The following is a 26,433-nucleotide window of genomic DNA, read 5'->3' as shown; positions in this document are numbered from 1 at the left end:
CAGTGGGTGGCGCGAGCGTCCGGGCGTGGAACTGAGATACATGCCCAGCCTTTCGGCCGATCGGCCACGCCCGGGGGCAAGGCGTGGCCTCGGGATATATATGCGGGCTCCAAGGTCGAGCCCGCCCAGTGCTGATGAGCGAGCTTGTAATAAAGTGCTTTCGTTTGTATCCACGTGTTGTGGCCTACATTTTTGGCAATCGAGTCGTGTGTGCACAGCACCACACTGGTGACCCCGACTGGTTCAGCCGTCGCTGACCCCCGAACGCGCCATGGCTATCAACGCCGTCACCATCAAACTCCCGGAGTTCTGGGAAGCTCAAGCCGACGTTTGGTTTGTGCAGGCCGAAGCTCAATTCCAACTCCGGGGCATCACGGCGGACGAGACCATGTACTACCACGTGGTCGCCGCCCTCGGGCCCGGCACTGCCGCCTGCGTCGTGTCCATTCTTCGGCGCCTGCCGGGCGACCACAAGTACGCGGCGCTCAAACGTCTCCTCGCGACGTTCGGGCTCACGGAGGTCGAACGCGCCGACCGCCTCCTGGACCTTCCTGCCCTCGGCGACACACAACCGTCCGTTCGGATGGATTCTATGCTGTCCCTTCTCGGAGACCAGCGCCCGGATTTCCTCTTCCGAGCACTTTTCCTCCGCCAGCTACCTGTACAGGTGCGCCTCACGCTGGCCGGTTCAAAAACAACAGAACCCCGCGCCTTGGCCGGAGAAGCCGACAAATTTTTCGCGGCCTGCGACACGCGGTCGGTTTACGGTGCTGCCGTAGTGGATCCCGGTGCGGAGGCTACAGCGCCCCCGGCTTCCCTCGTGGCCGCTGCTACGCCCCGCCCACTACCGCCGCCGCCACCACCACCGCCGCCGGCACGGCTGACGCGGCCGCCACCGCCGCAAACCTGGTGCTACTATCACGCCAGGTTCGGCCGCAAGGCTAGAACATGCCGCCCAACGTGTTCTTTTGACGGGTCGGGAAACGACCGGGCCGGCGCTCACTTGCGGCCATGAGCGTTGGCCATTCCGGCAGCCTCCTGTTCATCACGGACACCTCGTCTGGTCGTCGTTTTCTGTGCGACACGGGAGCGCAGGTAAGCGTCCTCCCTGCCTCCGCGTCCGACAAGCAAGCCGTGGGTCGGGGCCCCGCTTTGCTTGCCGCCAACAGAACACCCATCCGCACATTCGGGAAGCGTTGCCTCTCACTGCGGTTCGGAGGGCAGCGCTTCCAATGGTCGTTAGTCACCGCCAGCGTGCCAATGGCCCTGCTCGGTGCGGACTTCCTTTGTGCGCATGGGCTGTTGGTGGACGTTCAGCGTCGACGTCTCGTCCAGGCCAAAACCTTCAGCTCGCTCGCTTGTTCGCTGAGCGGCTCACCAAGCGGCTTGCTGAGTGGTCCCGGCGAGGTTAGTCTGTACGCTTCCGGCAGCGGACGAGTTTACCCGCCTCCTCGCCAGTTTCCCGGCACTCACGCGGTCCACCTTTTCAGCGGTGGCCGTCAAACACGAGGTGGAGCACCATATCCCCACCGTCGGCCCACCGGTCTATGCCCGGGTGTGCCACCTCGACCCCACGAAGCTCGCTGTGGCGAAAGCGGAGTTCGCCACGCTGGAGCGGCTGGGCATCGTACGGCGCTACAACAGCGCATGGGCCTCTCCTGTGCACATAGTGCCCAAGCCCGGCGGCGGATGGCGGCCGTGCGGTGACTACCGCCGGCTCAACGATGCCACCACCCCCGAACGCTACCCGGTCCCGCATATTCAAGACTTTTCCGCCGGGTTGGGAAACACGACCATTTTCTCCAAGGTGGACCTCATCCGGGGCTACCACCAGGTCCCCGTACAACCGGACGGTGTCCCAAAGACGGCCGTCATCACCCCTTTCGGCCTCTTTGAGTTCCTGCGGATGCCTTTTGGGTTGAAGAATGCGGCCCAGGCGTTCCAGCGGCTCATGGACAGCGTCTTGCGCGACTTACCTTTCATCTACGTCTACCTGGACGACATCCTAGTCGCGAACGCGCCCCGGGAGGAGCACCTGCTCCACCTCCGCACGCTCTTTGAACGCCTGGGCCAGCATGGCCTGATCATCAACCCCGCGAAGTGCCGTCTCGGCGTCACCGCCATCGACTTCTTGTGGCACCGCATTACCAGGCACGGGGCCATCCCTTTACCGGCCAAGGTGGAGGCCGTCAGGAGTTTCCCGCGCCCCCGCACGATCAAGGGGCTCCAGGAATTCCTGGGCATGGTGAATTTTTACCACCGCTTCGCGCCCCGCGTCGCCCAGCTCCTGCGCCCCCTGCACGAGGTCCTCCGGGGGAAGCCGGGCAAAGGTGACATCGCCTGGACGGAGCCGATGGCCGTGGGCTTTGCGGGCGCAAAGCTGGCCTTGGCCAACGCCACCATGCTGGCGCACCCGGCGCCCGATGCACCAATCGCCCCCACCACCGACGCGTCGGACTACGCGGTGGGCGCTGTGCACGAGCAGTGGGTGCGTGGTGCTTGGCAGCCGTTGGCGTTTTTGAGCCGGCAGCTTCGCCCGCACGAACGCCGCTACAGCACCTTCGACCGCGAGCTGCTCGGGCTCCACCTGGCGGTCCGTCACTTCCGCCATCTGCTCGAGGGCCGCCCGTTCACGGGCTTTCGTCGATCACAAGCCCCTTGTGTTCGCGATGGCCAAGGTCGCCGAGCCATGGTCGGCCCGGCAGCAACGTCATCTCTCTGCCGTGTCCGAGTACACGACGGACCTCCATCACGGATTGCCTTTCCCGGTCCGTCGCACACGCGGTCCACCTCGGGATCGACTATGCCCGGATGGCAGAGGACCAGACCGCCGACCCCGACGTCCAGGCCTTGCGGACCGCTGTCACGGGCCTCCGCGTCACCGAGGTGCCGTTCGACGTCGCGGGCACGGTCCTCTTGTGCAATGTCTCCCTCGGCCGACCTCGCCCTATCGTGCCCGCTGGCTGGCAGTGCCCGGTTTTCGACGCCATCCACGGCCTGTCCCACCCGGGCACGAAGGCCTCCCAGAAGCTCGGCCTGGCTAAGTTCGTCTGGCATGGCCTCAGAAAGAACGTCCGCGACTGGGCCAGGACGTGCCTTGCGTGCCAGCGCGCAAAGGTCCACCGACACACCCAGGCCCCATTGGCCCCGTTTACGGTGCCTGAGCGTCGGTTCGACCACGTCCACGTCGACTTAGTGGGACCTCTGCCCCCCTTGCGGGGGTTCACCCACCTCCTCACCATGGTGGACTGCACCACCCGGTGGCCGGAGGCCGTGCCATTGGTGGCGACGGCTGCGGCTGACGTCGCGCAAGCCTTCATCGCCACGTGGGTTGCCCGGTTTGGTGCCCCCTCGGACATCTCGTCCGACCGCGGCCCCCAGTTCACCTCGGAGCTCTGGGGAGCGGTGGCGCAAGGGCTCAGCGTCAAACTGCACCGCACCACGGCCTACCACCCCCAGGCCAACGGCCCATGCGAGCGCTTTCATCGCTTCATGAAGGCCACGCTCCGGGCCAGCCTCCGCGACGGCATCGGGGCCGACAGGCTCCCCTGGGTCCTGCTAGGCCTCAGGACGGCGCCCAAGGACGAACTGCGCGCGTCCTCGGTGGAGCTGGTCTTCGGACAACCGCTGCGGGTGCCGGGCGAATTTATCCCCGACTCCACGGCTCCTTGGTCCGCGGCGCAACAGCGCTCCACCCTGCAGGAGACCGCCAGGAGGTTCGCCCCGGTGCCGACGGCACACCACGGTTGCCCCTCCTCCCACGTCGCCCCGGAGCTTCGCACGGCGGAGTACGTTTTCGTCCGGCACGACACCCACCGGGCACCGCTGCGGCTCCCATACGACAGGCCCTTCCGTGTGCTGGATACCGGGGACAAACATTTTACCGTGGCAATCGGCGGTGCCCCGGATCGTATCTCCGTGGACCGCCTCAAGCTGGCCCACCTCGATCTGGACCACCCCCCGCAAGCAGCTCTGCCTCCGCGTCGAGGCTGCCCCCCGGCGGTCAGACCGCCGGCACCCCCCAGCCCTGCACGCATCGCCAGAGGGCGTTTCGGCCGGGTCATCCAGCTTCCCCGCAAGCTCACCCTTCAGGTGCGCGGGAATTCTGGGGGGGCGCGTGTGGCGGGCACAATGATCAATAATTCCGCGCACCAGTGGGTGGCGCGAGCGTCCGGGCGTGGAACTGAGATACATGCCCCGCCTTTCGGCCACGCCCGGGGGCAAGGCGTGGCCTCGGGATATATATGCGGACTCGAGCCCAGTGCTGATGAGCGAGCTTGTAATAAAGTGCTTTCGTTTGTATCCACGCATTGTGGCCTACCTTTTTGGCAATCGAGTCGTGTGTGCACAGCACCACAATGTCATGTGATATGTCGTTTTTGGCCCAATCTCTCAATGGTGAAGAATCAGTAAAAAATAAAAAATAAATTATCGTATGTGGATCCAGATTCGGATCTTCACCAAAATCGAATGAATTCGTCCTTGGCAGACACTGAACCTGTCCACCATGTTTCGTGCACATCCGTGAACAACCTTTTGAGATATCGTGCTCAGACAGAGACAGACAGAAAGCGTGAAAATATAACCTCCTCGTGGGGAGGGGGAGAGGGAGTTAAGGGGGGGGGGGGGGGGTCTATGTACTCAATTTCAAGTTCGTGTGCAGTTCATGTTAATTTTGGGCAACCACTATAAATGTATTCTACTGGGTCCTGCTAATCGGAAAAATGATGTTGCCATTTTTTCTGTTGACCTTTAGTGGCCTTGACTCAAGGTCAAAGTTCAAACGTCATTACAGTGACCATACTTCATCCAAAGCAAACATTTGCATATTGCAAACATCCGAGAGGGCAAATAACACAACAAATGTCATAACCAATGTTCCTTGTGAAATTTGCCACATTTTGGTACCAAGGTCGATATACTTTGGATGAAGTATGGTCACTGTAATGACGTTTGAACTTTGACCTTGAGTCAAGGTCACTAAAGGTCAACAGAAAAAATGGCAACATCATTTTTCCGATTAGTAGGACCCAGTAGAATACATTTATAGTGGTTGCCCAAAATTAACATGAACCGCACACGAACTTGGAAGTCAGTACATAGGGCCCCCCCCCACCCCCACCCCCACTATCCGTCATCCTTTGGAGGTGGAGATAAATAATAAATGAATAAATAAATTGCAGATTTAAATGATTTTGTATTTCAAACGTTTGGGAAACTGCAAAGTGTGAAACTGCACTCACGTTCATCGTGTAAACGTTGTCTCTGCCGCCTCTTGTTAACCCTGGCGATCTTCGTCGTGTCGGTGAAACGCATGTAGCACTTCCGGTGATAACCGATCGCTTCCGGGAGCACAGCGAGTCGGTCTGGCGCGATAACGAGCATTAAGCGAAAGCGTTCGATGGCTTCCTCTGCGACTTCACCTTCCCGGGTGCTCGTAAACTTCCATTGGTGCACGATCTTCCTGAACTTACTCCAGCTGCGTTGAGAAAAGGGACTTACGTTGCCCGTTGCAGTCGGAACGATGTGCATGCAACACTCCATTGTTAATTGGAACGTCGAACCGAATGAACTTGGCGCGGAGGACGTGATTGGTCAATTTCCTGGTGCGCGTCATGCAATGACGTCATCGGTCGGGGTTTCCCGCGACGTCGAGCGTGGTAAGTGCGTCGGGAAGTGCAATGTCAAGCTGCTCATTTGAGCTTTTGTCATCAAAATTTTTGAACAATCTTATATTATGAAAATATGGAGAAGACGAATTAATATAATTGGGTCAAAATGTGAAAAGGCAAAGTCATCATGGCTAAAAATAGCCTTGATTAGCCCCGCCGCAGCACGTCAAAATAGGTATTTGCTTTTTTTCTCAGGACCTGCACACAATTTTGATGAACTTCACCACAACCTTCATCATCCGTGATGTACCAATGTGATGTTCAAGGCATTGGAAAAATTGGGGTCTGAGGAGGTACATGGGGAGGGAGGGGAATGGGAGGGGGTAGAGGGGTATGTTGCTCCCCAAAATAGGTATTTTTTTGGTTTGTTGTTTAAAGTCTTATGATTATGTTAGTATGATTCTACCTGCTGCCCTGTCCTCTAGCAACCATTGAAATTGGTTTAAAATACCTTAAGTCAGTGCAGTATACTGTTTATTCCACCAGGTGAGCGCCGGGGGTATTTCCCCTATGTTTTTTTTATTGCTTCATTGTTTCTTTCTTTATTTACCATTGAGCTTCAATGTGTCTGCCCAGGCCATAAAATCTTTACCTATCGAGCTTTTGTCATGAAATCTTCAACAAACCTTTATTATGAGAATATGGAGAAATTAATAAAATGTACAATTTTTTTGTCAGTGCCCTTTTCATCAGATTTAGTTTGAGTACAAAGCAGATGCAGATGGGCTTTTCATTTTGAGATTCTTTTTAGTTTGGAATTTTTATCCTTGCGTTTGTACTTTTTATTTGCATTCCTTTTGTCGTTTACCTCACGTATTTATGATTTAATTTACAGCTTACCATGTAATTCCTGGAAAAGGAGGTATTGATATACCGCTCACAAATAGCAGCCTGGGTCGTCTCCATTGCTTATTTGTCCATTTCAGTCTGAATATTGCTCTGTTTCTGAGCCTTGACTTGACAAGTAGATAAACAAAAAATAAAGAACCCTTCATGAACTTTATCTTTAAAAAGTCCGTGATATCATTGAAAGTGCAAATTCCTAAATTTTGGCAAACTAGGGCATGCCCGTACTATATATATATCTAAAATTATATCCCCCCCCCCCCCTCTATTTACATGAAATGGTTTGGTCCATTCGCAAAGCCAAAGCGAACGGCTTGCGAGTACGGTGACAATCCCCCCCCTCTATTTACATGAAATGGTTTGGTCCATTCGCAAAGCCAAAGCGAATGGCTTGCGAGTACGGTGACAATCCCCCCCCCCCCCCCCCCCGCTATTTACATGAAATGGTTTGGTCCAAAGCGAACGGCTTGCGAGTACGTTGACAACCCCCCCCCCCCCCCCTCTATTTACATGAAATGGTTTGGTCCAAAGCGAACGGCTTGCGAGTACGGTGACAATCCCCCCCCCCCCCCTCTATTTACATGAAATGGTTTGGTCCAAAGCGAACGGCTTGCGGAGTTTGGTAAAGAAATCGCCATCGCGTGCACAAACGCACAGGAAAGCGAATGAATCGCAAATTAGTTTTAATTAGTTTTAAAACATAGTTTAACGGCAACATAGTTTGCCAACGTGAAATAAATGAATACGCTCTCAAATGTGCATGTACGTGGGTACGTGGGTGCCCGTTCCTTGCCAAAAAAAAAAAAAAACGCTACCCGTACGCTCTACCCCGCCCGTACGCCCGTACGCCCGTAAACAAAAAAAACAACGCTCTTCGCTTCCGCCCTTCGCTCTGACTGAATTGGGAGAAATAATGCGCATAAGAAATCGAGAAATTATTATTTTCTCCGGAAGAAATCGAATTACGAACCGTAATGGCGCACGCGCTCGGCTCGGCTCGCTCTCACATCGGCCACGCCTACGCAACAACGCGTTCTGTGATTGGCTGCCGGAAGTGCAGTCTTCACTGTCCGGAAGGTCGCATATCGCAGTTACGATGAATCGCAAATTAGTTTTAATTAGTTTTAAAACATAGTTAAACGCCAACATAGTTTGCCAACGTGAAATAAATGAATACGCTCTCAAATGTGCCGTCCGAGGCAGAGTCTGTTCGCCACGTTCGGCACACGTGATAGCTCGCTGCTCTCTGATTGGTTGAATCGTTTTTTGGACATAGCTCGGTAACTACTTCTCCGATTAATATGAAACCTTGAAAAGGCACATCCTCGGGTCCCCAGCAATATACCTGGCAAGTTTAAAGTATATCGGACCGGTAGTTGTCGAGAAACAGCGGTCACAGACAAACAGACATACATACATACATACATACATACATACATACATACATACACACAGAGATTACTGGAATTATAGATAGATTGTCAGATTGGAAAAGAGATCGATTTGAAGGAACCCTTCAATTTATTGAGCGGCTGATTCAATGACCATCCAGATAATCAGCTGGGCCGATGCGGCCCGAGGACCCAAAAGACCCAGACGACTCAAAAGTCCCCGAGGACCCAAAAGACCCAAAAGTTCACGACGACCCAAAAGACCCAGATGACTCAAAATTTCCCGAGGACCCAAAAATATTTGAAACTGCAACAAAACAACACAAATACCTGCAATCACAGCAACACTCCAGAAACGGCAACAATCTGCAACAGCAACAACCACACAAATACCTGTAACTTTGTGGGATTTCAATGTATTTATTTTAAGCATGTATTCCTTTGTGAGTTAGAGAACTACTGTCGCCAGGTAGAAAGAGGGATTGAGGCATTGCTTTGTTCTTGGAATTCATGGCAGCTGTTGAGATCATCTGTTGGGCAAACTGTAATATTGTGTGATTGACTCCCTTCTCTCTCTTATGTCTTGTTTTCCGCTTGCGGTTGGCCGCTCCTTGAACCACTGCTTATATTCTTGCTTTAGGCTGTTTTTTCCGGCTCGTATGTCGCCCTTTGAATTAATATAAAATACGACACACTTGTTGATTGCTCTCAGGAGAGAGATCTGCGAGGGTTTCCGCATGTAATAACGGCTTGCTTTCTCTCCCCATGCACGTATTTCAAGAAATTTCTCTGTAACAGTCTGAAGGTGTTGCTGGTCCAGTCGGGTACGAGTGACCCCTACAAAGGTGCACCAGATTACCTCTCTTCTACGACATAATCGATTTTGATGAAACTTGCCCACAACCTTCATCACCCGTGATAGTAGCAATGTTTGTTCACGGTGTTACGTGGTCCCCTCGGTGACTACCTGGTCTCGGTGACCCCCGGACCGTGAGAGGAACTTCGCCAGAAAGTGGTATTATATATGCGCTTTCGCAACGCAATCCCTATGAATTCCACCCAAGAGAAAACTGATTTTCAATGATATATTTCAATGGTAATGATACCATACAATTTCAATGATACAATCAAGGATATATTCCCCGAGCAATCCACCATCCACAATTCACACTCAACAATCAATCCCCTAGATGATTAAGATGGCCATCTTACATACGTGTGTCCCCTTTTGTACTCACGACCCCCCTTTGGTCTCTGTCCCTCACAATGTCTCTGGGCCCCTCCTGACCAAGATGATGGTCGGCTTCGCCGCACTCGGGCGGTTGAACGAACCCCGGGTGGACGTTTCTCCACCGGGCATGTATCGTACCGGGAACGACGGCTGCAGCCCCCTCCTGGCCACGCGAAGCGGGTACTGTAAAGCAGGCAAAAGCCACACACCGCTTGCAACGCGTGTTAGGCCCCAACGTGCGACCCGTACGCGTCTTTGTAGACGGTGCCGCGAACGGTGCCAGATGCTGGGTCGGTGCACGGCCCCACGGCAGCTTGACGTGTCTACCGGGTAGGTACCCGTCCCGGTAACTCCTCTCGCCAGACGGGCTTGGGAACGCCGCTTTTCCACACGGCTCAATATCGATCCCCCCTCTCGTCGGAGCGGGGCGAGGAAGAAGAATCCTCATCGCTTCTCTCGACCTCGTGTCTTTCTTCTTCCGTTTCCGGTCTCTTTTTCCAGAAGGGCTCCTGACCCTCCAACCACAACAACCCTTAATCGACTACACATTGATAAGCAAAGACCTGAATAGTAATTCACATACATTCCCATAAATATGTAACACTCCCCCCCTTCAAGAAAGAAAGTTTGAACCCAGCGAAAACTTTCTTTGCCGGCCAACTTGGATAAACAAACCAGATAACTCAACCCCAAATCATCAGTTCCCCTGGGCAACAATTATCACAACTCAAAAATAAAGCAACAAAATTTCACAAAACCCCCAGAGATTTTCAAAGGTAATTCACTCTGGACAAAGCACCAGCAACGACATTGTCCCTGCCCTTTACATGTTCAATTTCCCGTTGGACTCCTGCCAAGCCAAACTCCATCTCATGACCCTCTGACTTTGACTGTCAGTTTCTTGTGAATGAAGGTTAAGGGGTTGATCAAAGATCCAAAGTTAAGCAACTCGATAGCACTTTTTCCGGGAGGCCAAGCCGAGTATTCACTACATGGATGCCTTTAGGAACGTGGAGTTCACGGTTAGTCCGTGCAGGAAAGTTCTCTACATGGACGCCTTGAGGAACGTGGAGTTCACGGTTAGTCCGTGCATGAAAGTTCACTACATGGACGCCTTTAGGAACGTGGCGTTCACGGTTAATCCGTGTAGGAATCTTGGCTCGGCGGCTCTGCCGCATTCAGTGCTTCAACTTTTCAGAACTTCCCTAATAATTATGGTGGGACCGCTTGTCACTGTAGTCCCATGAATAGCGGTCTCCTTCTCGGCCACTACTTTGACAATCCTTCCTTCGGGAGCTGCCGTAACTCAGGGAGCCTCCATAATAATATTGATTGCGGCCACCACCAAAACTACCGCCCAGTTGTCCTCTCCTGTAGACCTCTCGACGCCTACGAAATGCCTTCCCTACTGTTATGGTCCGACCCTCCAAATCCTTGCCATTCCAATTCTTCTCTGCCTCTCTGGCGTCTTTTGTGCTTGCAAACGTGACAAAGCCGAACCCTCTTGACTGTTGCGTTTCCCTGTCTCTTACCAACCGCACTTCCACCAGCGGCCCATATCTGTTGAAGACAGAGGTCAGAACTTCTTCCTCTGTTTTGAAGTTCAGTCCCCCTACAAATAACTTGGTACTTTTGTCGCCATCCCGAGCTGGTGTGGTGTTATTTTCCCTGCTGGGCTCTTTACCAACCCTCAGGTTACCATAAACTTGACCCCCGGCCAAATCATTCCCGATAACCACAGATACACCCTCTACAGGAAGGGTGGCTTGTAAGCCTACGGTGACCGGCCCTGATACCAACTCAGAACTCAACTGGATGACATGAAGCGGAGCTTTAACATAGCCCCTGACCCCCTGTAAAAGCACACTAACCCCAGTTGCCGTCTTCTCCGACAAAGGCAAAATGCCCTCCAGCATCAACGATTGGTGGGCTCCTGTGTCCCTCAATACCCTAACTGGCTTCTGGTTACTTGGGTCGCCATCCAGCGACACGAACCCCTCTGAAATGAAATGTTTGTAGCCCTCCTGAACAAGGTTCTCCCGGGACGCCGTACCTTTGACAGGGGAATCTTCCCCCAGCTCTGCTCTCCAAGAATGATTTCTCACACTTGCCAGTGCATTCGGAGTCGCACTAGACTGATTTCGTTCCGGGTTCTCCCTTTTCCGGAGGTAACATTGGGACATCAAGTGTCCAGTTTTATGGCAAAAAGCACAAGTAGGCCCGGGGGAGAACCTCGGGGTCGGCCTTGAGCCCCCCGAAAAATAAGTTTGTCTTGGGCCCGTAGCCCTCTGATTTCTAACAGTTGGGGTATCATAGTTGTCCCCATAATCATCTCGAGGCCGCCGCCATGTAAGGTCGTTCTCCGCACCGGGTGTTCCATAACTCCCCTGCTGAAGTCTAGGTGAGGAGTTAGGTTTGTGGACCCCTATTCGGTGGGTTAAGGCATACTCATCTGCCATGGTGGCTGCGTCCCACGACTTTGGTACTTTCTTTTCCTGCAGGTACACTTTGTTGTCCTCGTGGACACACTGCTGAAATTCCTCCACCAGGATCAAGTCACGCAATGTTTCGAAGTCTTTCCCGACTCCTTTTGACTCACACCACCGATCAAACATGTTTTCTTTCTCTCTGGCAAACTCCACATGGGTCTCACTCTCCCTCTTCCTGGCATTCCTGAATTTTTGCCTGTAAGCTTCCGGAACCAACTCATAGGCTTTGAGGATGTGCTTCTTCAGTACCTCATAATCTGCACATTGGTCCATTGGTAGCGCCGAATAAATCTCTTGAGCTTTTCCCACCAGCACACTTTGCACTAGTATGGTCCAGGCCTCCTCCGGCCAGTTTAATTGTCGAGCCACTTTCTCAAAGTGTGGAAAAAATTTCGCGACTTCCTTTTCACTGAACGGTGGAACCAGCCTCACATGTCTGCCCACATCCCAGGTTTTCTGGTTAGGTGTCGACCCTGTCAGCAAGGGTGGTGCCTCTCCCCGTTCTCTCATTAACTCCAGCTCCTTGAATTTAATTTCCTGCCGAAGCTCCATGTCACGTTCCTTTAATTCCCTTTCTGCTTTTCTCTCCTCTGCTTCGAGTTCCCTTGCAGCTCTCCTCTCCTCTGCTTGTTTCTCTTCTCTCCTCTCCTCTGCTTTCCTTTCTTCTTCTGCTCTTTCCTTTTCTGCTTTCCTTTCTTCTTCTTTGATCCGTTCCTGGCTCCGTAATTGCAACTCCAGTTTCCGGAGCTCAACGTCTTCTGGTTCTTCGGGTAGCCACTCCCAGGCTAACTCGTCCCATGTTCCTAATCCCACCATAGATTGTATCACCGTGGCCTGCAACTCTGCCTTCCTCAAATTAGTTCGGACCTCCAAGTTAAAATGTTTGGCCAATTTCAAGAGGTCCGACTTTAGTAACGCTCGGAACTGTGCCTCACTCGGGGTTACCGCAAAGTTCTGTGCCACAAACGCCATGGTGCCTATCGTTAACCCCTGTTAACCTTCACCCAATACTTTACCCCCAATTTCCCCAAAAATTTACCAATTAATACTTAATTAATAAATTTTAATTAATAAAAATATTATTTTATTATTTTATACAATTTTAGATCCCGGACGTAGACCCAATTGCGAATCCGCAAATCGTAATTTGGACGAGCCCCCAATTCTGTTACGTGGTCCCCTCGGTGACTACCTGGTCTCGGTGACCCCGGGACCGTGAGAGGAACTTCGCCAGAAAGTGGTATTATATATGCGCTTTCGCAACGCAATCCCTATGAATTCCACCCAAGAGAAAACTGATTTTCAATGATATATTTCAATGGTAATGATACCATACAATTTCAATGATACAATCAAGGATATATTCCCCGAGCAATCCACCATCCACAATTCACACTCAACAATCAATCCCCTAGATGATTAAGATGGCCATCTTACATACGTGTGTCCCCTTTTGTACTCACGACCCCCTTTGGTCTCTGTCCCTCACAATGTCTCTGGGCCCCTCCTGACCAAGATGATGGTCGGCTTCGCCGCACTCGGGCGGTTGAACGAACCCCGGGTGGACGTTTCTCCACCGGGCATGTATCGTACCGGGAACCACGGCTGCAGCCCCCTCCTGGCCACGCGAAGCGGGTACTGTAAAGCAGGCAAAAGCCACACGCCGCTTGCAACGCGTGTTAGGCCCCAACGTGCGACCCGTACGCGTCTTTGTAGACGGTGCCGCGAACGGTGCCAGACGCTGGGTCGGTGCATGGCCCTACGGCAGCTTGACGTGTCTACCGGGTAGGTACCCGTCCCGGTAACTCCTCTCGCCAGACGGGCTTGGGAACGCCGCTTTTCCACACGGCTCAATATCGATCCCCCCTCTCGTCGGAGCGGGGCGAGGAAGAAGAATCCTCGTCGCTTCTCTCGACCTCGTGTCTTTCTTCTTCCGTTTCCGGTCTCTTTTTCCAGAAGGGCTCCTGACCCTCCAACCACAACAACCCTTAATCGACTACACATTGATAAGCAAAGACCTGAATAGTAATTCACATACATTCCCATAAATATGTAACAACGGCATAAAAAAAAATAGGTCGAAGGTGGTCTGTGGGTGGTTTGACCCTACCCAAAATAGGTATTTGCTCTCTTATCTGAAACTACAAACACAATTTCAATGAAACTTCATCATAACCTTCATCGCCCATTGTGTACCAAAGTTTGTTCACAGCATTAAAAATATCAGTGCTTTAGGGGTCTGTGGGGGGTTTGAGTAACTGTTGCTCCTGATTCAGTGAGCTGCAGGACCGGCTGTCCTAATTTTTAATATCTCCAATGCAAAGGAGTCCATTTGTCTGTCTGTGTGTGTCGCCGCTTTTCTCTGAGATGGCCAAATGGATCTACAGTAAACCTTCAGAGGTTCATCAGTGAGTAACAGGGAGTGTTTTTGGCAAAAAAAGAGTTTTTGAATTTTTTTTATTTTGGAGGAGGGGGGGGGGGTTCACTCTCGAGTCTTTATATGCTACGTGATAGGTAATATTAAATGATTTCCGGCCCCATGCCTTAATGAGTGCAGGGAAGTGTTTGCGGCTCCCACAAAAAAAATTGAGTTCTTCAAAATTCCAGCAGGATTAGAAGAAAATGTTTTTGGTTTTTTTCTTTAGAAAATTATTTAGGGAGAGGAGTCTTTTCAAATGTGGAGCATTTCAAATTCCATTCCTGCAGTTAACACGGCATTTCGAAATCGACGAGAAATACCATACAAAATTGCAAATTTAAATCATCAAATGCTTTCGCTATTCAGCATCAACAAATCACAAACAAAAGAAAGTGAATATGAAGTTTATTGTTTGGACAATAGGGAGGGATAAAATAACCAACCCCCGACATTTGAAATAGTTTCCTTATTACCAACAAAAATAAAATGAGTTATTCAAAAGGGATAATTTTCATTTGAAATAAAGATAAGAGACTTTAACGAATGAGCAATTGAAGCAGAAGCAATCTGCATTTATCTCAAAACAAAGATATGTGGTGGTGGCTAGCATACTGCTTATGATCTAGCCTGAGTAGGGGTATTGATCATATATACCCAATAAGTAAATCAAATGTACCCCAGCTGATACCAAGACACCGACAACAATTATTGCGATGAGCAAAATGAGAATGGAAATGACCGTGGCAGCGATGTTCAGAGCTCTGGCTGTCGATGCGTGCTCGGCGGCTCCGACCGGGTCATTCATTTGACGTCTGTCACGGGACTGATGGAACAAGATGGAGTGGAAAGAAAAAAACAATGCATCATGGAAACAAGACGAGCCTCGACTATAGTTCTTACATGAGCCTCGACTTAGTATACAAAAAATACCCAAAAAATTACAAAAATTAATAAAAAAATAAAAAAGTTTTAAAAAACTTTCAAGCTTTCATGAAAAAACAAGCATTAAACGTTCTACTTATGATCATCCATCACAGCCTTCGTATAAATCTTCCAGCATCCGATCTTGTTTCAGGATCACATCTCACTTCAAGTGAGAGACTTTTATCAATAATAAAATCTATTCAGTAAATGTTTGCTTGCACTATTTTGGAATTTGTGAAGAAATGTTAAGTCATGGAAGAGCCATTGACAGGCAGGTGAACGTGGACAAATGAGGTCGTGAAGTAGCGTTGTATAGATGTCGGAATGCAAAATGAACAAAATGGCTGATCGTTATGTGGAAGAATAATAGTGGGGCGGCTTAGCCCAAATATTCAAAAGAATTGTGCATTTTGTGATACAAGCACCAAATTTGGCACAAATGTACATTAATATGTTGCGAACATTTTCAGATATTGGGCCACTTGAAATTCCGTAATTTTTTTTTTCAAATTTTTTCAAATTTCGTAATTTCAAATTTTTCGGGTGACACCGTCACAATTTCGGTCTTCGAGGCCGGCCGATAGGCAAAGTGTGACCGGAAGGGACGAGGTTCTCCTGACCACGTGGCCCTCGATCTGGGAAGCGAGAGGCGTTCCATTAGTGGACGCGCCCCTCACGCCCGACTTTTGGGCGGCCCCGGCAGGCCGTTTGTTTTGACGTTCCGTGACAGGCCCCGCACCCCCACCTCCGGGCCGACCGGAAGCTTGTGCTGAGTACATCATACCTGAACAACTCAGTGAGGCAGAACACAGCAGTGCACACCAGGGTGACCCCTTCAGTGCATAAACCAATTAACCTGTCCACTGCAGGGCATATAGAAATGAAGTTATTTTCTGCATATAATAATAATATAAGTTCAGTTCTATATAACAATTTCTGTTATCACCACTACCACTACAACTACCACTACTACAAGCTTTGTCTGGAATTTTGTGGACTAACAGACAAACAGACATACAGACAAGCTGGGATCAAAACATTACCTCCTTCCACCATTGAGTGTAGAGGTAAACATCATGGAAATTATATCATGCCCTAGATTTAATTCATGCTTACCCGTGTATTTGCTTCACTGGTTCACAAGGTCTTTTGCATACATGTAATTCAGACTCTCGTCTTCATTGCTGACCACACAATGTTCGCAACATATTAATGTACATTTGTGCCAAATTTGGTGCTTGTATCACAAAATGCACAATTCTTTTGAATATTTGGGCTAAGCCGCCCCACTATATCGGCCGGCCTCGAAGACCGAAATTGTGACGGTGTCACCCGAAAAATTTGAAATTACGAAATTTGAAAAAATTTGAAAAAAAAAATAAGGAATTTCAAGTGGCCCAATATCTGAAAATGTTCGCAACATATTAATGTACATTTGTGCCAAATTTGGTGCTTGTATCACAAAATGCACAACAGGTTTGCTATGCTGCTACACTATAAGAGAAACCACCAAAGCAAGTTTTTATTGACTGACAAGGCCAAATGAAACAAGCAAAAGCACAAAGTAAAAGGATGGTCAAACTGATATTTTTTAGTAGAAGTAGAACAGATTTCACAAATGGTGACCAAGAACCCAATAACCACACTGACAGAACTACAGAATTCCTTGGCTGAGAAGTGAGAAGCTGCTGGAAGGACAACAGTCTCTGCAGCTCTTCACAAATCTCGGCTTTATTGGAGAGTGGCCAGACGGAAGCCATTCCTGAGAAAAAGGCACATGACAGCACACCTGGAGTTTGCAAAAAGGTACGTGAAAGATTTTGAGAGCACGAGGCAAAATATTCTGTGGTCTGATGAGCCGAAAATTGAACTCTTTGCCCTGAATGCAAAGTGCTACATCTGGCGGAAACTGAGCACAGCTCATCACCCATCTAACGCCATCCCGATAATGAAGCTTGGTGGTGGCAGCATCATGCTATGAGGATGCTTTTCAACGGCAGGGACTGAGAGAATCCTTGAGCAGAACCCGCTTGAGCAGAAAGACCTTAGACTGCGGTGAAGATTTACGTTCCAACAGGACAATGACTCCAAGCATTCAGCACAGGACAACTTTGAGGAATACTAAAGTTACTCCACATGATGATAAAATGTCCCCAAGTGATGGAGAACACATGCTCGCCAAGCTGCTTAAATACTCAAGCAAGCACTCCAACAAAAAGTTGATGAGGAACGGCTGGCTTGGAAAGCGATAGAAAGTTGATTGCTTTTGTTGCTTTAAATCGCAAAAATGTTCGGTGGATGATGTTCGGTAGTTCGGTAAAAATGTCTGACACACCAATCCCCACTTCTTTAATACCGGTAGTTTGAAATAGACGCAATCTGGGTCGGTCATGAGGAGCGAATTTTAAAAACAGATGGTTCAAATATTCGGGTTTCCTATAAGTATCGCAGGTTCCAGTACTGGAGAGTAACACCCTCTCCTATGGAGGTATGAATTCAGTTAAAAATTCAGTTTTATTACTCCCGCGATGGAGTAATGCATTCGATCGTGTCCGTCCGTGTGTGTGTGTGTGTGTGTGTTCGTATGTTCGTGTGTTCGTGTGTTTGTGAACAAGATATCTGGAAAAGTTCTGAACGGATTTGGATGAAAGTTGGTGGGATGATTGCCCTTGGGATAAGGAAGAATTGATTAGTTTTTGGTGAAGCTCAGGATATTATTCCGGCTCCAGGAATTTTTTGGGGAAATTTTTTTGGGAAAGAATTTTTCTGTTTTACTGCATTAAAGCTTTTATTCTTATTCCTAAATGATGTTTTTCTCCTCTAATTCCGAGATATATCAAAATAAATTCTCTGACAGTTAGGGCCTACTTTCTTTTTCATTTATTATTTTGGGGAGAGGGGATGTTAAACAAAACGTATTATTCCAACTAAACCCACGGCGGGAGTATGCGCTCTACAGAGTGGCGTTCTAATTTTTATCTGTATCAAAGACATATTGTTTTTGTCAAGCTTTCCTGTTCTTCGACGCCTGCCATGAAGATAGGGTACAGGTTAATGAGGTTAAGGGTGTCATGTGATCTATCCTTCCTGTATGAATCAGTGATGGCCAGTACAGGGAAAAATACATCGTTATTGCAGGAGTTCTACCTATCAATCTTACCCTGATGGAATACACCGTGGCCACATAACCAAGGCAGAATCCATTGAGAAAGACAAAGTTGAAGAGAGACCATGCAAGGTAGTCTGTGGGAGTCTTCATGCCAGGTGTCGGTGCAGAATTTTGTGAAATATTCACAGAGGTGTTCACAAAGCCAGTTTGTGGTCCCTGGGGGTGCACGAAGGCTTGTGGGGCGTTGGTGTATGGTCCCTGTGGTTGCATTTTCATTTCTGAATGGAAAGAGGCGAGAGATTTAAAAATTATCAAACATGCAACCTTTAAAAAAGTAACAGATAAACCCCATGGTTTGTCTTACACTAGCAAAGTACCCACCCTACGGCAATCTTGGTCCAAGCGTGTAACACATTCCTCTGACACATACCTTTATTGGGCGGTGTATAGGCAACTGACAGCTGCCTCAATTGCATCCAAAAAAAATATCTAATCTTGGTTCAATTCATGAAGCAAAAACATGCCGTCTGCTAACAATTCAAAACACGTCACTGGACTGGGAAACATGGGGAGTGGAATACTGTGTTGTAAATGTTGGGGACTTGTAATACCCTCTCCCACCTGGAGGTGGCGCGACACGACACACATTTGGAGTACCGTATTAGGATAGATGATTGAGGAGTATGAGGATAGAAGAACGATGAGGATGATATCACCTGGAAAGAGACGGTGTGGCAGACCGAAAAGGAGATTGAGTGATTGTGTAGAGGCGGACATGAGGGAGAAAGGTGTAAATACAGAGGAGGTATAGGAGCGACCCAAATGGTGGAGCACGGTGAGTGTTCGCGGTACCACTTGGAGTGCACCAATAACACTGTTTAAGAAAATTAAGGCGACTTTATAGGTTTTTTCACTTGTCGAATTGAAAAATAAGAAACTGAGTAAATGAAACTCGTTTTTTCTCATCCTTATTTTCTGTCCGTGGCTGCTCACCCATGATGTCATGAAGTGAAGATTGTATTTATTTAATACTAAATTAAGTCACCTGACAGGCAAATCCTGTTCAAATATCAAGTCAATTGGATGACTATTGATGATTTTAGAAATCAGACAGAGTTGTTGACCTTTGGACGATGTTGACCCTTTGACCTCAAAATCAATAGCCTTGTTGCTATTTCTTGAAGTTTTGTGAAGATCGGTTTTAAATTGTGACTTGTAGGTGATTGACAAACAGACAAACAAAGCATTGAAAGAGCAGAGGGGGTTTCAAAGTATAAACTTCCGCCAGGCTGAACAGTTTACGTTTTGTATCCCATTGATGGGCCGGATCTGGATTCAGACCTGAACCAAAATCTAATCGGCTTGTTCTTGTCACTATACCAACTCATCCACCAGGTTTTGTCATATTCTGTCCACAACTTCTTGAAATATCATGTGACATATCGTTTTTGGCCCTATCTTTCAATGCTGAAGAATCACTTGAATTTTTGTTTTCTCGTATCTGGATCCATATTCAGATCTTCACCAAAATCGAATCGATTCGTCCGTGTCACGTACACAACCTGTTCACCAAGTTTCGTCCAAATCCGTCCAGAGCTTTTTGAGATATCCTGCTATATTACATCGGTTTCAGCGCTGTGGTTGCAATGGTGAAGAATTACTTTAAAATTGTCAGATTCAGATCCGGATCTTCACCAAAATTTAATCACTTCTTCCGGGTCACATGCTCAACCTCTCCACCAAATTTAGTCCAAATCCGTCCAGAGCTTTTTGAGATATCCTGTTCCCAGCCCCCAATAATGCAGCATGATCTTTTCTACCCTCGTAAATCCACCCCAAATCCACCTCCTTCAAAAACCGTTAACTTCCCTGAAATCCGCAGTAGTGTCCATCTTGTTTATCCAGTGTACCAACCCCAGCCCACTCCCTTCCACAGATCTCCTGATGTCCCTGTTCTCTACTGTTGTTGTGCTTCCCTCTCTTTTCCCTTCTTGTCTCCCACTGCCTTTATGATATGTTCCATGCGTTAGATGGAGTCGTCACTGTTTGGAGGACGGTGCAACACACTGAAATAAGAGGTGGGAGCAGAGGAAAAGTCGTTACCAAAGGTACTCCTGGGGATTGGGATGTGTAATATCAGTACACAGCCAGTGAGAAATTGAGTTGTTGATGTAAAGTGCATCTCTGTCGCCTGGGTGGGGTTCAATCCTATCAAATGGGAGGAGATAATAGTTGTTGGAGAGACAATAAGGAGTCAGGGATGTGCTGTGGGAGGAAGAATTATGTTAAACAGATGGTTCATGAAGGAGTCTGTTAAACTTTGTGGCCTGGATTGAGAGATCTGTCAAGTTGGAGAGGAGGCTTCGGATGTCTGGGTCCACGCAGTGAGGGATAGGGGAGGAGGTTCTTTCCTGGGAAAACCACATTTCCAAACTGGCCTCCAAAGCGAGTCGCCGACTAGGCATCCTCCGTCGTGCGAAGTCCTTCCTTGGCACACCTGAGCTCCTCACCACATACAAGGCTTTCCTCCGCAGCTCAATGGAATACTGCTCTCCCCTCTGGGCCGGTGCTCCTGCCTCACATCCAGCTCGGTTTCACGCTGTTGAAACCAAAGCTTTCAGAATCATTGGAATCTCCACGATGAAGTTGATTCTGAGGGCCTTTCACTCACTCACCGCAGGCAGGTTGGTGGTCTTACTGTCTTCTACCGACTCCTCTCCGGCCTTGCTCCCCCAGCTCTCTCTGTGCTCTGTCCCCCAAATATTCCTGCAGGTCGCACAAGATCTGCCAGCAACCCTCTTATCGTGAAACTGCCAAAATCAAGGCTCTCTGCTCACCTTCACTCTTTCATGCCTCTTTTCTCCCGCCTCTGGAACAAACTCCCCCACTCCCTTCAATCCCACTCCTCCCTCCAGGTATTTAAAACAGCTGTTCACCACCATCTCTTATCTTCCCCTATCCAAAACCATGATCTTTTCTACCCCTGTTAATTCACCCAAGATCCACTTTTTTGAAATACCGACTTCTTTCCTGGAAGTCCTAGCTGTGTCCACTTGTTTTTTTTATCTCTCCAATAGCATCAATTTTCACCTGAAAAACTGTCAATTTTCATTAGATTGACTTGAAATTTAAATAACGTTTGCAAAGTGCCTCACTGAATTGGGAAACCACCTACTTTTAAGGTCAAAGGTCAACTCAAGGTCAAACTTCCAAATCATCAATTTTAATCTGAAAAATCCTCAATTTTCATCTGATTGATTTGAAATTTTAAGAGCATTTGCATTTCGGGTCAATGAATCCAACCACCAATTATTTTTGAGGTCATCATAGGCCAACAACTTATTTTAGGGATTTCGCGAGTATCATGCTATGCACGACAAATTTCTTGTTTTTTTTGTCCAGGCGATATCTCAGCCATCTTATCTCATTAGCATATCTCATTAGTGAGCTCATTAGTGAGCATGTGCTTTGGCAAAAATGCTTTTTATTTTTTGATTAATTGATTAATTACTTAATTATTATCGATTTATTAAGTGCTTTATTTCATTTTAACAAGCCAATTCGATTTTGGTTCAGGTCCGAATCCAGATTCAGCCTATTAGTGGGATAGAAACAATAAACTGTTCAGCATGGCAAAGGTATGTGTTCTACCAAGTGCCATTCTAGTTAATTTACTGATTTGTTGATTAATCGATTAATTATTTAATTATTCAAATGATCACCTAATTTATTTTTTTTTAGTTACAGATTTGGATGAAACAGTGGTGGTTTAGGTATTGTATTTGTTTTAATTATTTTATGATTATTATTCATTTATTTTCATTATTAATCACTTATTAATTTTCTTGAAGTTGAACATTATTATTATCCACATTAAAATCAACCAACAGTTTGATTACAATGTCATTCAAAAAAAAAGTAAAAAATGATTGGATAATAGGAACCAGAAAATAGCATAAGATGCTAATCAGATATGGTCCCTTAACATTTAAACATTTCATTTAAAATTATTAATTTAAACATTTAAATTTAATGTTTAAATATTTTAAATTTAAATAAATTTTAAAAATTTAATATTTAAAATTTTAACATGGCTGGTTTGATTTATTAACATAGTTAATCTCACATTAAATACTCTGTAAGAGTTTTACGGAAGCAGTGTTGCGAGTTATTCTTTCTCATATGTAACGGCAATTCATCCCAAAAATTAGTACCTGTGTATGATATTAAAAAATTCCCAAAAGATGTGCGACATTTTAGTAAATACGATATATATATATATACTCAGAGGCAAAAGTTATTGTGACATGGAATTTTTTCATTGGTAATCTTGTGAATGAATTTTTGGATTTGAACCAGAGAAAGAGTGTGTTAAAATGGTCAAAGAAACGCAACCAAGCAGTTGTTGTTCGAATTGCACGAAATTTGCAAGAAGCATGACATATTCGAGAAAAATGGCCAGCAATGTTCACTTCAAAAGGCCAGACAACCAGACGCTTATCATTTCCACTCAATGCAGTCTTAAGAAGTGCAGAAGTCAGAAAAACACCTCTATTCATCGTTCTGGAACAAGTTCGACATGCCACGCCTCGGGGAAAATGACAGATGGAGAGCTATAGGTATGCTTCAGTCTGGTACCTCGCAGCGTGACGTTGCTCGTCGATACAACGTCCATTGAAACACCATTTGGCACTTATGGCGACGTTTTCAGCAAAACAATCAAGTTATAGACCGTCCCCGTAGTGGCCGCCCACCAGTAACGACCCCATGTCAAGACCGATGCATTCGAACCACGCACCTCCGACACAGGTTCCAGCCAGCAACCCTTACAGCCCGTACCATACCTGGCAACAGAGGTGTATCTGCGAGAACAGTTCGACGACGTCCACGCGTCTACGGCATCCGTGCAAGACGCCCAGCCCGACGGCCAATTCTGACGCCAGAACATCGACGTCGACGTCTCCAGTGGAGCAGACCACACGTTGCTCGAGTTGTACAGCTGTATCTTAATCAGAACAATGTTAATGTGTTACCCTGGTCGTCAAGATCCCCTGATTTGTCACCCATTGAACACGTCTGGGATGAAATGGAGCGACGTTTACGACGTCATCCGAATCCTCCAACAACGCTGCAGGAACTCCGCCAAATCCTTCCTCGGATATGGAATGATCTTCCCCAGGACTTTCATCGACGTTTAGTGGCCTCAATGAGGCGAGGGTGCCAGGCCTGCATCAATGCACAAGGTGGACACACTCGCTACTGACCGTGTGAACTTGCTTGTGAACCCCCTCTTGTGTTGTGGCTCATTTGCATATGCCAGGTGCACTGTTCTTATGGACTGTTGATCGTTACCATACCTTGAAACATTTGTCTTTCCATGTAATAACATTTCATTCGCGGCAGTAAAAGTTTAACACTGATTCTGTTTGTTGTTTGTGTGTCACAATAACTTTTGCCTTTGAGTATATATATATATATATATATATATATACATAGCAAGATATCTCAAAATTTGTGGACGGATTTGGACGAAACCTGGTGGACAGGTTTTTGGGTTTGACAAGGACGAACTGATTCAATTTTGGTGAAGATCCCAATACGATAGTCTTTTAAAAACATTTTAAAGTGATTATTCACCACTGAAAGGGCGAAAACGATATATATAGCAAGATATCTCAAAAAGTTATGTACGGATTCAAACAAGACTTGGTGGACGTGTTGGGTGTGTGACAAGGACGAATTGATTCGATCTTGGTGAAGATCCCGATGTGAGAATTATTTTAATTTTTTTGAATGATTCCTCACCATTCAGAGTGATATGACCAAAACCGATATATCGCACGATATTGAAAAAAGTTGAAGATGGTTTATGACAAAAGTAGGTGGATGAGTTGGTTAGGCATGAATAAGTCGCCGATTAGATTCTGGGTCAGGTGCATCCGATGCTTAACCCCCTTCCACGTCCATAGAATACAGTTCAACATCGGAGAATGTTACTGGGTGAGAACAGCACAGAAGGTCCAGAACTCGGGTGACACTTCGTTAAGCTGGATATTACGTGCTGGTTACAATACACATCTGTGATGTTGCAATATGACCAAGAGTTGTACTTTTAACGCTTTGATGTATTTGATGTAAAAACATGCATGTTACTGTACATATAAACTTGCGTGGCGTGGTGTGTCTATCCCAGATGGAAATCTTAGAAGGTATGTCCAGATGGAAAGGCTGCTTTGCTCAAAACAACAGCCACACCCTGAGCACGGCCAGCTGCTCCCTGCTTTGCCTACCTTTTATAGCAACACACCTGCTTGGTTTTGTTTGAAGCGCGTTGCACAGCTCATCGACTCCAGACATTGACGAATCGGGGCATTTGGGGCATTGCAGGTATTACTGAACACCTTCAAATGAGCTTTCCACTCTTAAAAATTGCCAAGGTAGCAAATATTTTCAAACAACATTTGCTCGTTTTTAAAACTCTTACAGAATGGGAAATAAACCCCTGCAGGTATCAGCAGGTACACCTGGCAAACTCAGACAATAATTCTAGAATATGTTCATAAAAAACCAAAATGGTTTCTGGAAAGACATTTGTGACAATTCATTCCGTTTCCCAGGTAAGAATATCAACTGAACACATTATAAAGTTCTTGCTTGTAATTGAATATTTACAAACTATATTTGTAAGCTTTCTACACCTACAACTATAATAAACAGGTGTGCGCATCTCACTCACTAAACGAATTTCAAACTCGTTCGTATTTTTTTTTTTTTTTTTTTTTGTATACAAGATCGAGGCTCGTGAAAGAGCGAACATTAATCACACAGAAAGACAAACAGACACACAAAACATATAACATCGGGAGCGGTAGACAAGATGGGGAGAGAGGGGGAAGGACACAAACACAACATTTGAGAGCAGGGACCGAGAGACATGGAGACATCGAGATATCTGAGAGAGGGCGAGGGCTTTGGGGGGGGGGGGGCATGGGAAGGGGGCGGTGGGAGAGGTATAAAACATATGGACACTGCCAGGACTTCCAGGAAAGAAGTTGGAATTTCAAACAAGGTGGATCTGGGGTGAATTAGTGGGGGTAGAAAAGATCATGGTTTTGGATGGGGGAAGATAAGAGATGGTGGTGAACAGCTGTTTTAAAGACCTGGAGGGAGGAGTGGGATTGAAGGGAGTGAGGGAGTTTGTTCCAGAGGCGGGAGAAAAGAGGAATGAAAGAGTGAAGGTGAGCAGAGAGTCGAGATTTCGGCAGTTTAACCATCAGAGGGTTGCTGGCAGATCTTGTGCGACCTGTAGGAATATTTGGGGGACAGAGCACAGAGAGAGCTGGGGGTGCAAGGCCGGAGAGGAGTCGGTAGAAGACAGAAAGACCACCTACCTGCCTGCGGTGAGTGAGTGAAAGGCCCTCAGAGATAGCTTCATCGCGGGAGATTCCAATAATTCTGAAAGCTTTGGTTTCAACAGCGTGAAGCCGAGCTAGGTGTGAGGCAGGAGCACCGGCCCATAGGGGAGAACAGTATTCCATTGAGCTGCGGATGAAAGCCTTGTATGTGGTGAGGAGCTCAGGTGTGCCGAGGAAGGACTTCGCACGACGGAGGATGCCCAGTCGGCGACTGGCTTTGGAGGCCAGCTTGGAAATGTGGTTTTTCCCAAGAAAGATCATGGCAGATAGTGAGACCCAAAATCTTGAGCGACAGAACTTCTTGGAGAGGATTGTTGAGAAAGTAGATGGGAGGGTTGTCCAGTCGATCTTTTCGGAGAGACATAGTAAGAGTGTGAGATTTGTCAGGATTGAAAGACATGTTCCACTTGTTTGACCAGTCTGTGATTTTGTCCAGGTCTTCAGAGAGTGAGGAGGCAGCAGACTGCCGATCTGAGGTAAGAGGAATGGAGCGGCAGAGAGTGGAGTCATCAGCAAAGAGATAGAGAGGATTTTCGAGAGAGTTAGAGAGATCATTGATGAAGACCAGAAAAAGCACGGGGCCCAGAACACTGCCTTGGGGAACTCCAGCCTGAACAGGAAGAGGAGTGACATGAACATGAACACGAGCACGAATTCACAATGATGTCAACATCGAGCATTTCATTGTCTTTCATTCCATCAAAATGAAGTTTAAATTCGGAAAATCGTTACTCTTGGAATTTCAGATAAAGACTAATTAAATAATTAAATAGCAGAACAAAGGAACAGAACAAACACAGGTGAAAACATACTTTCGGATGAAACAAGAAGGAAACTTTTTTCTTCCTTAAAATCTGCGATGTGATGACTCTTGCACTCCTCACTCTCCCCAAACGTGTGTGGATCGTAATATAGTGTGTAAATCGTGTGTGTTCCG

At 47.5% G+C, this 26,433-nt stretch overlaps 1 protein-coding gene and 2 long non-coding RNA genes across 3 annotated transcripts in view; 1 reads left to right on the top strand and 2 right to left on the bottom strand.

Moving 5' to 3' along the window:
• LOC144892241 (uncharacterized) overlaps positions 1 to 5,544 on the bottom strand; it is a 15,435-nt gene extending 9,891 nt beyond the window's left edge. Inside the window, exon 1 of the mRNA XM_078777843.1 lies at positions 5,244 to 5,544. Within this exon, the coding sequence (XP_078633969.1) occupies positions 5,244 to 5,544 (301 nt within the window). The remainder of the gene's footprint in view (positions 1 to 5,243) is intronic.
• On the top strand, positions 5,523 to 24,613 carry LOC137427728 (uncharacterized). Its single transcript, XR_010984556.2, has 2 exons — positions 5,523 to 5,660; positions 24,275 to 24,613. It is a non-coding gene; the product is annotated as an uncharacterized LOC137427728 (long non-coding RNA).
• LOC137427727 (uncharacterized) lies at positions 14,437 to 26,433 on the bottom strand. Its single transcript, XR_013623455.1, has 3 exons — positions 26,309 to 26,433; positions 18,133 to 18,359; positions 14,437 to 14,871 (listed from the first exon to the last, which is right to left on the bottom strand). It is a non-coding gene; the product is annotated as an uncharacterized LOC137427727 (long non-coding RNA).

The sequence above is a fragment of the Myxine glutinosa genome, chromosome 5 (genome assembly GCF_964187855.1).
Source record: "Myxine glutinosa chromosome 5, kmMyxGlut1.1, whole genome shotgun sequence".
Classification (NCBI taxonomy): domain Eukaryota; kingdom Metazoa; phylum Chordata; class Myxini; order Myxiniformes; family Myxinidae; genus Myxine; species Myxine glutinosa.
The sequence above is the reverse complement of the archived record's forward strand: the minus strand, read 5'-3'. Positions and strand labels throughout refer to the sequence as shown.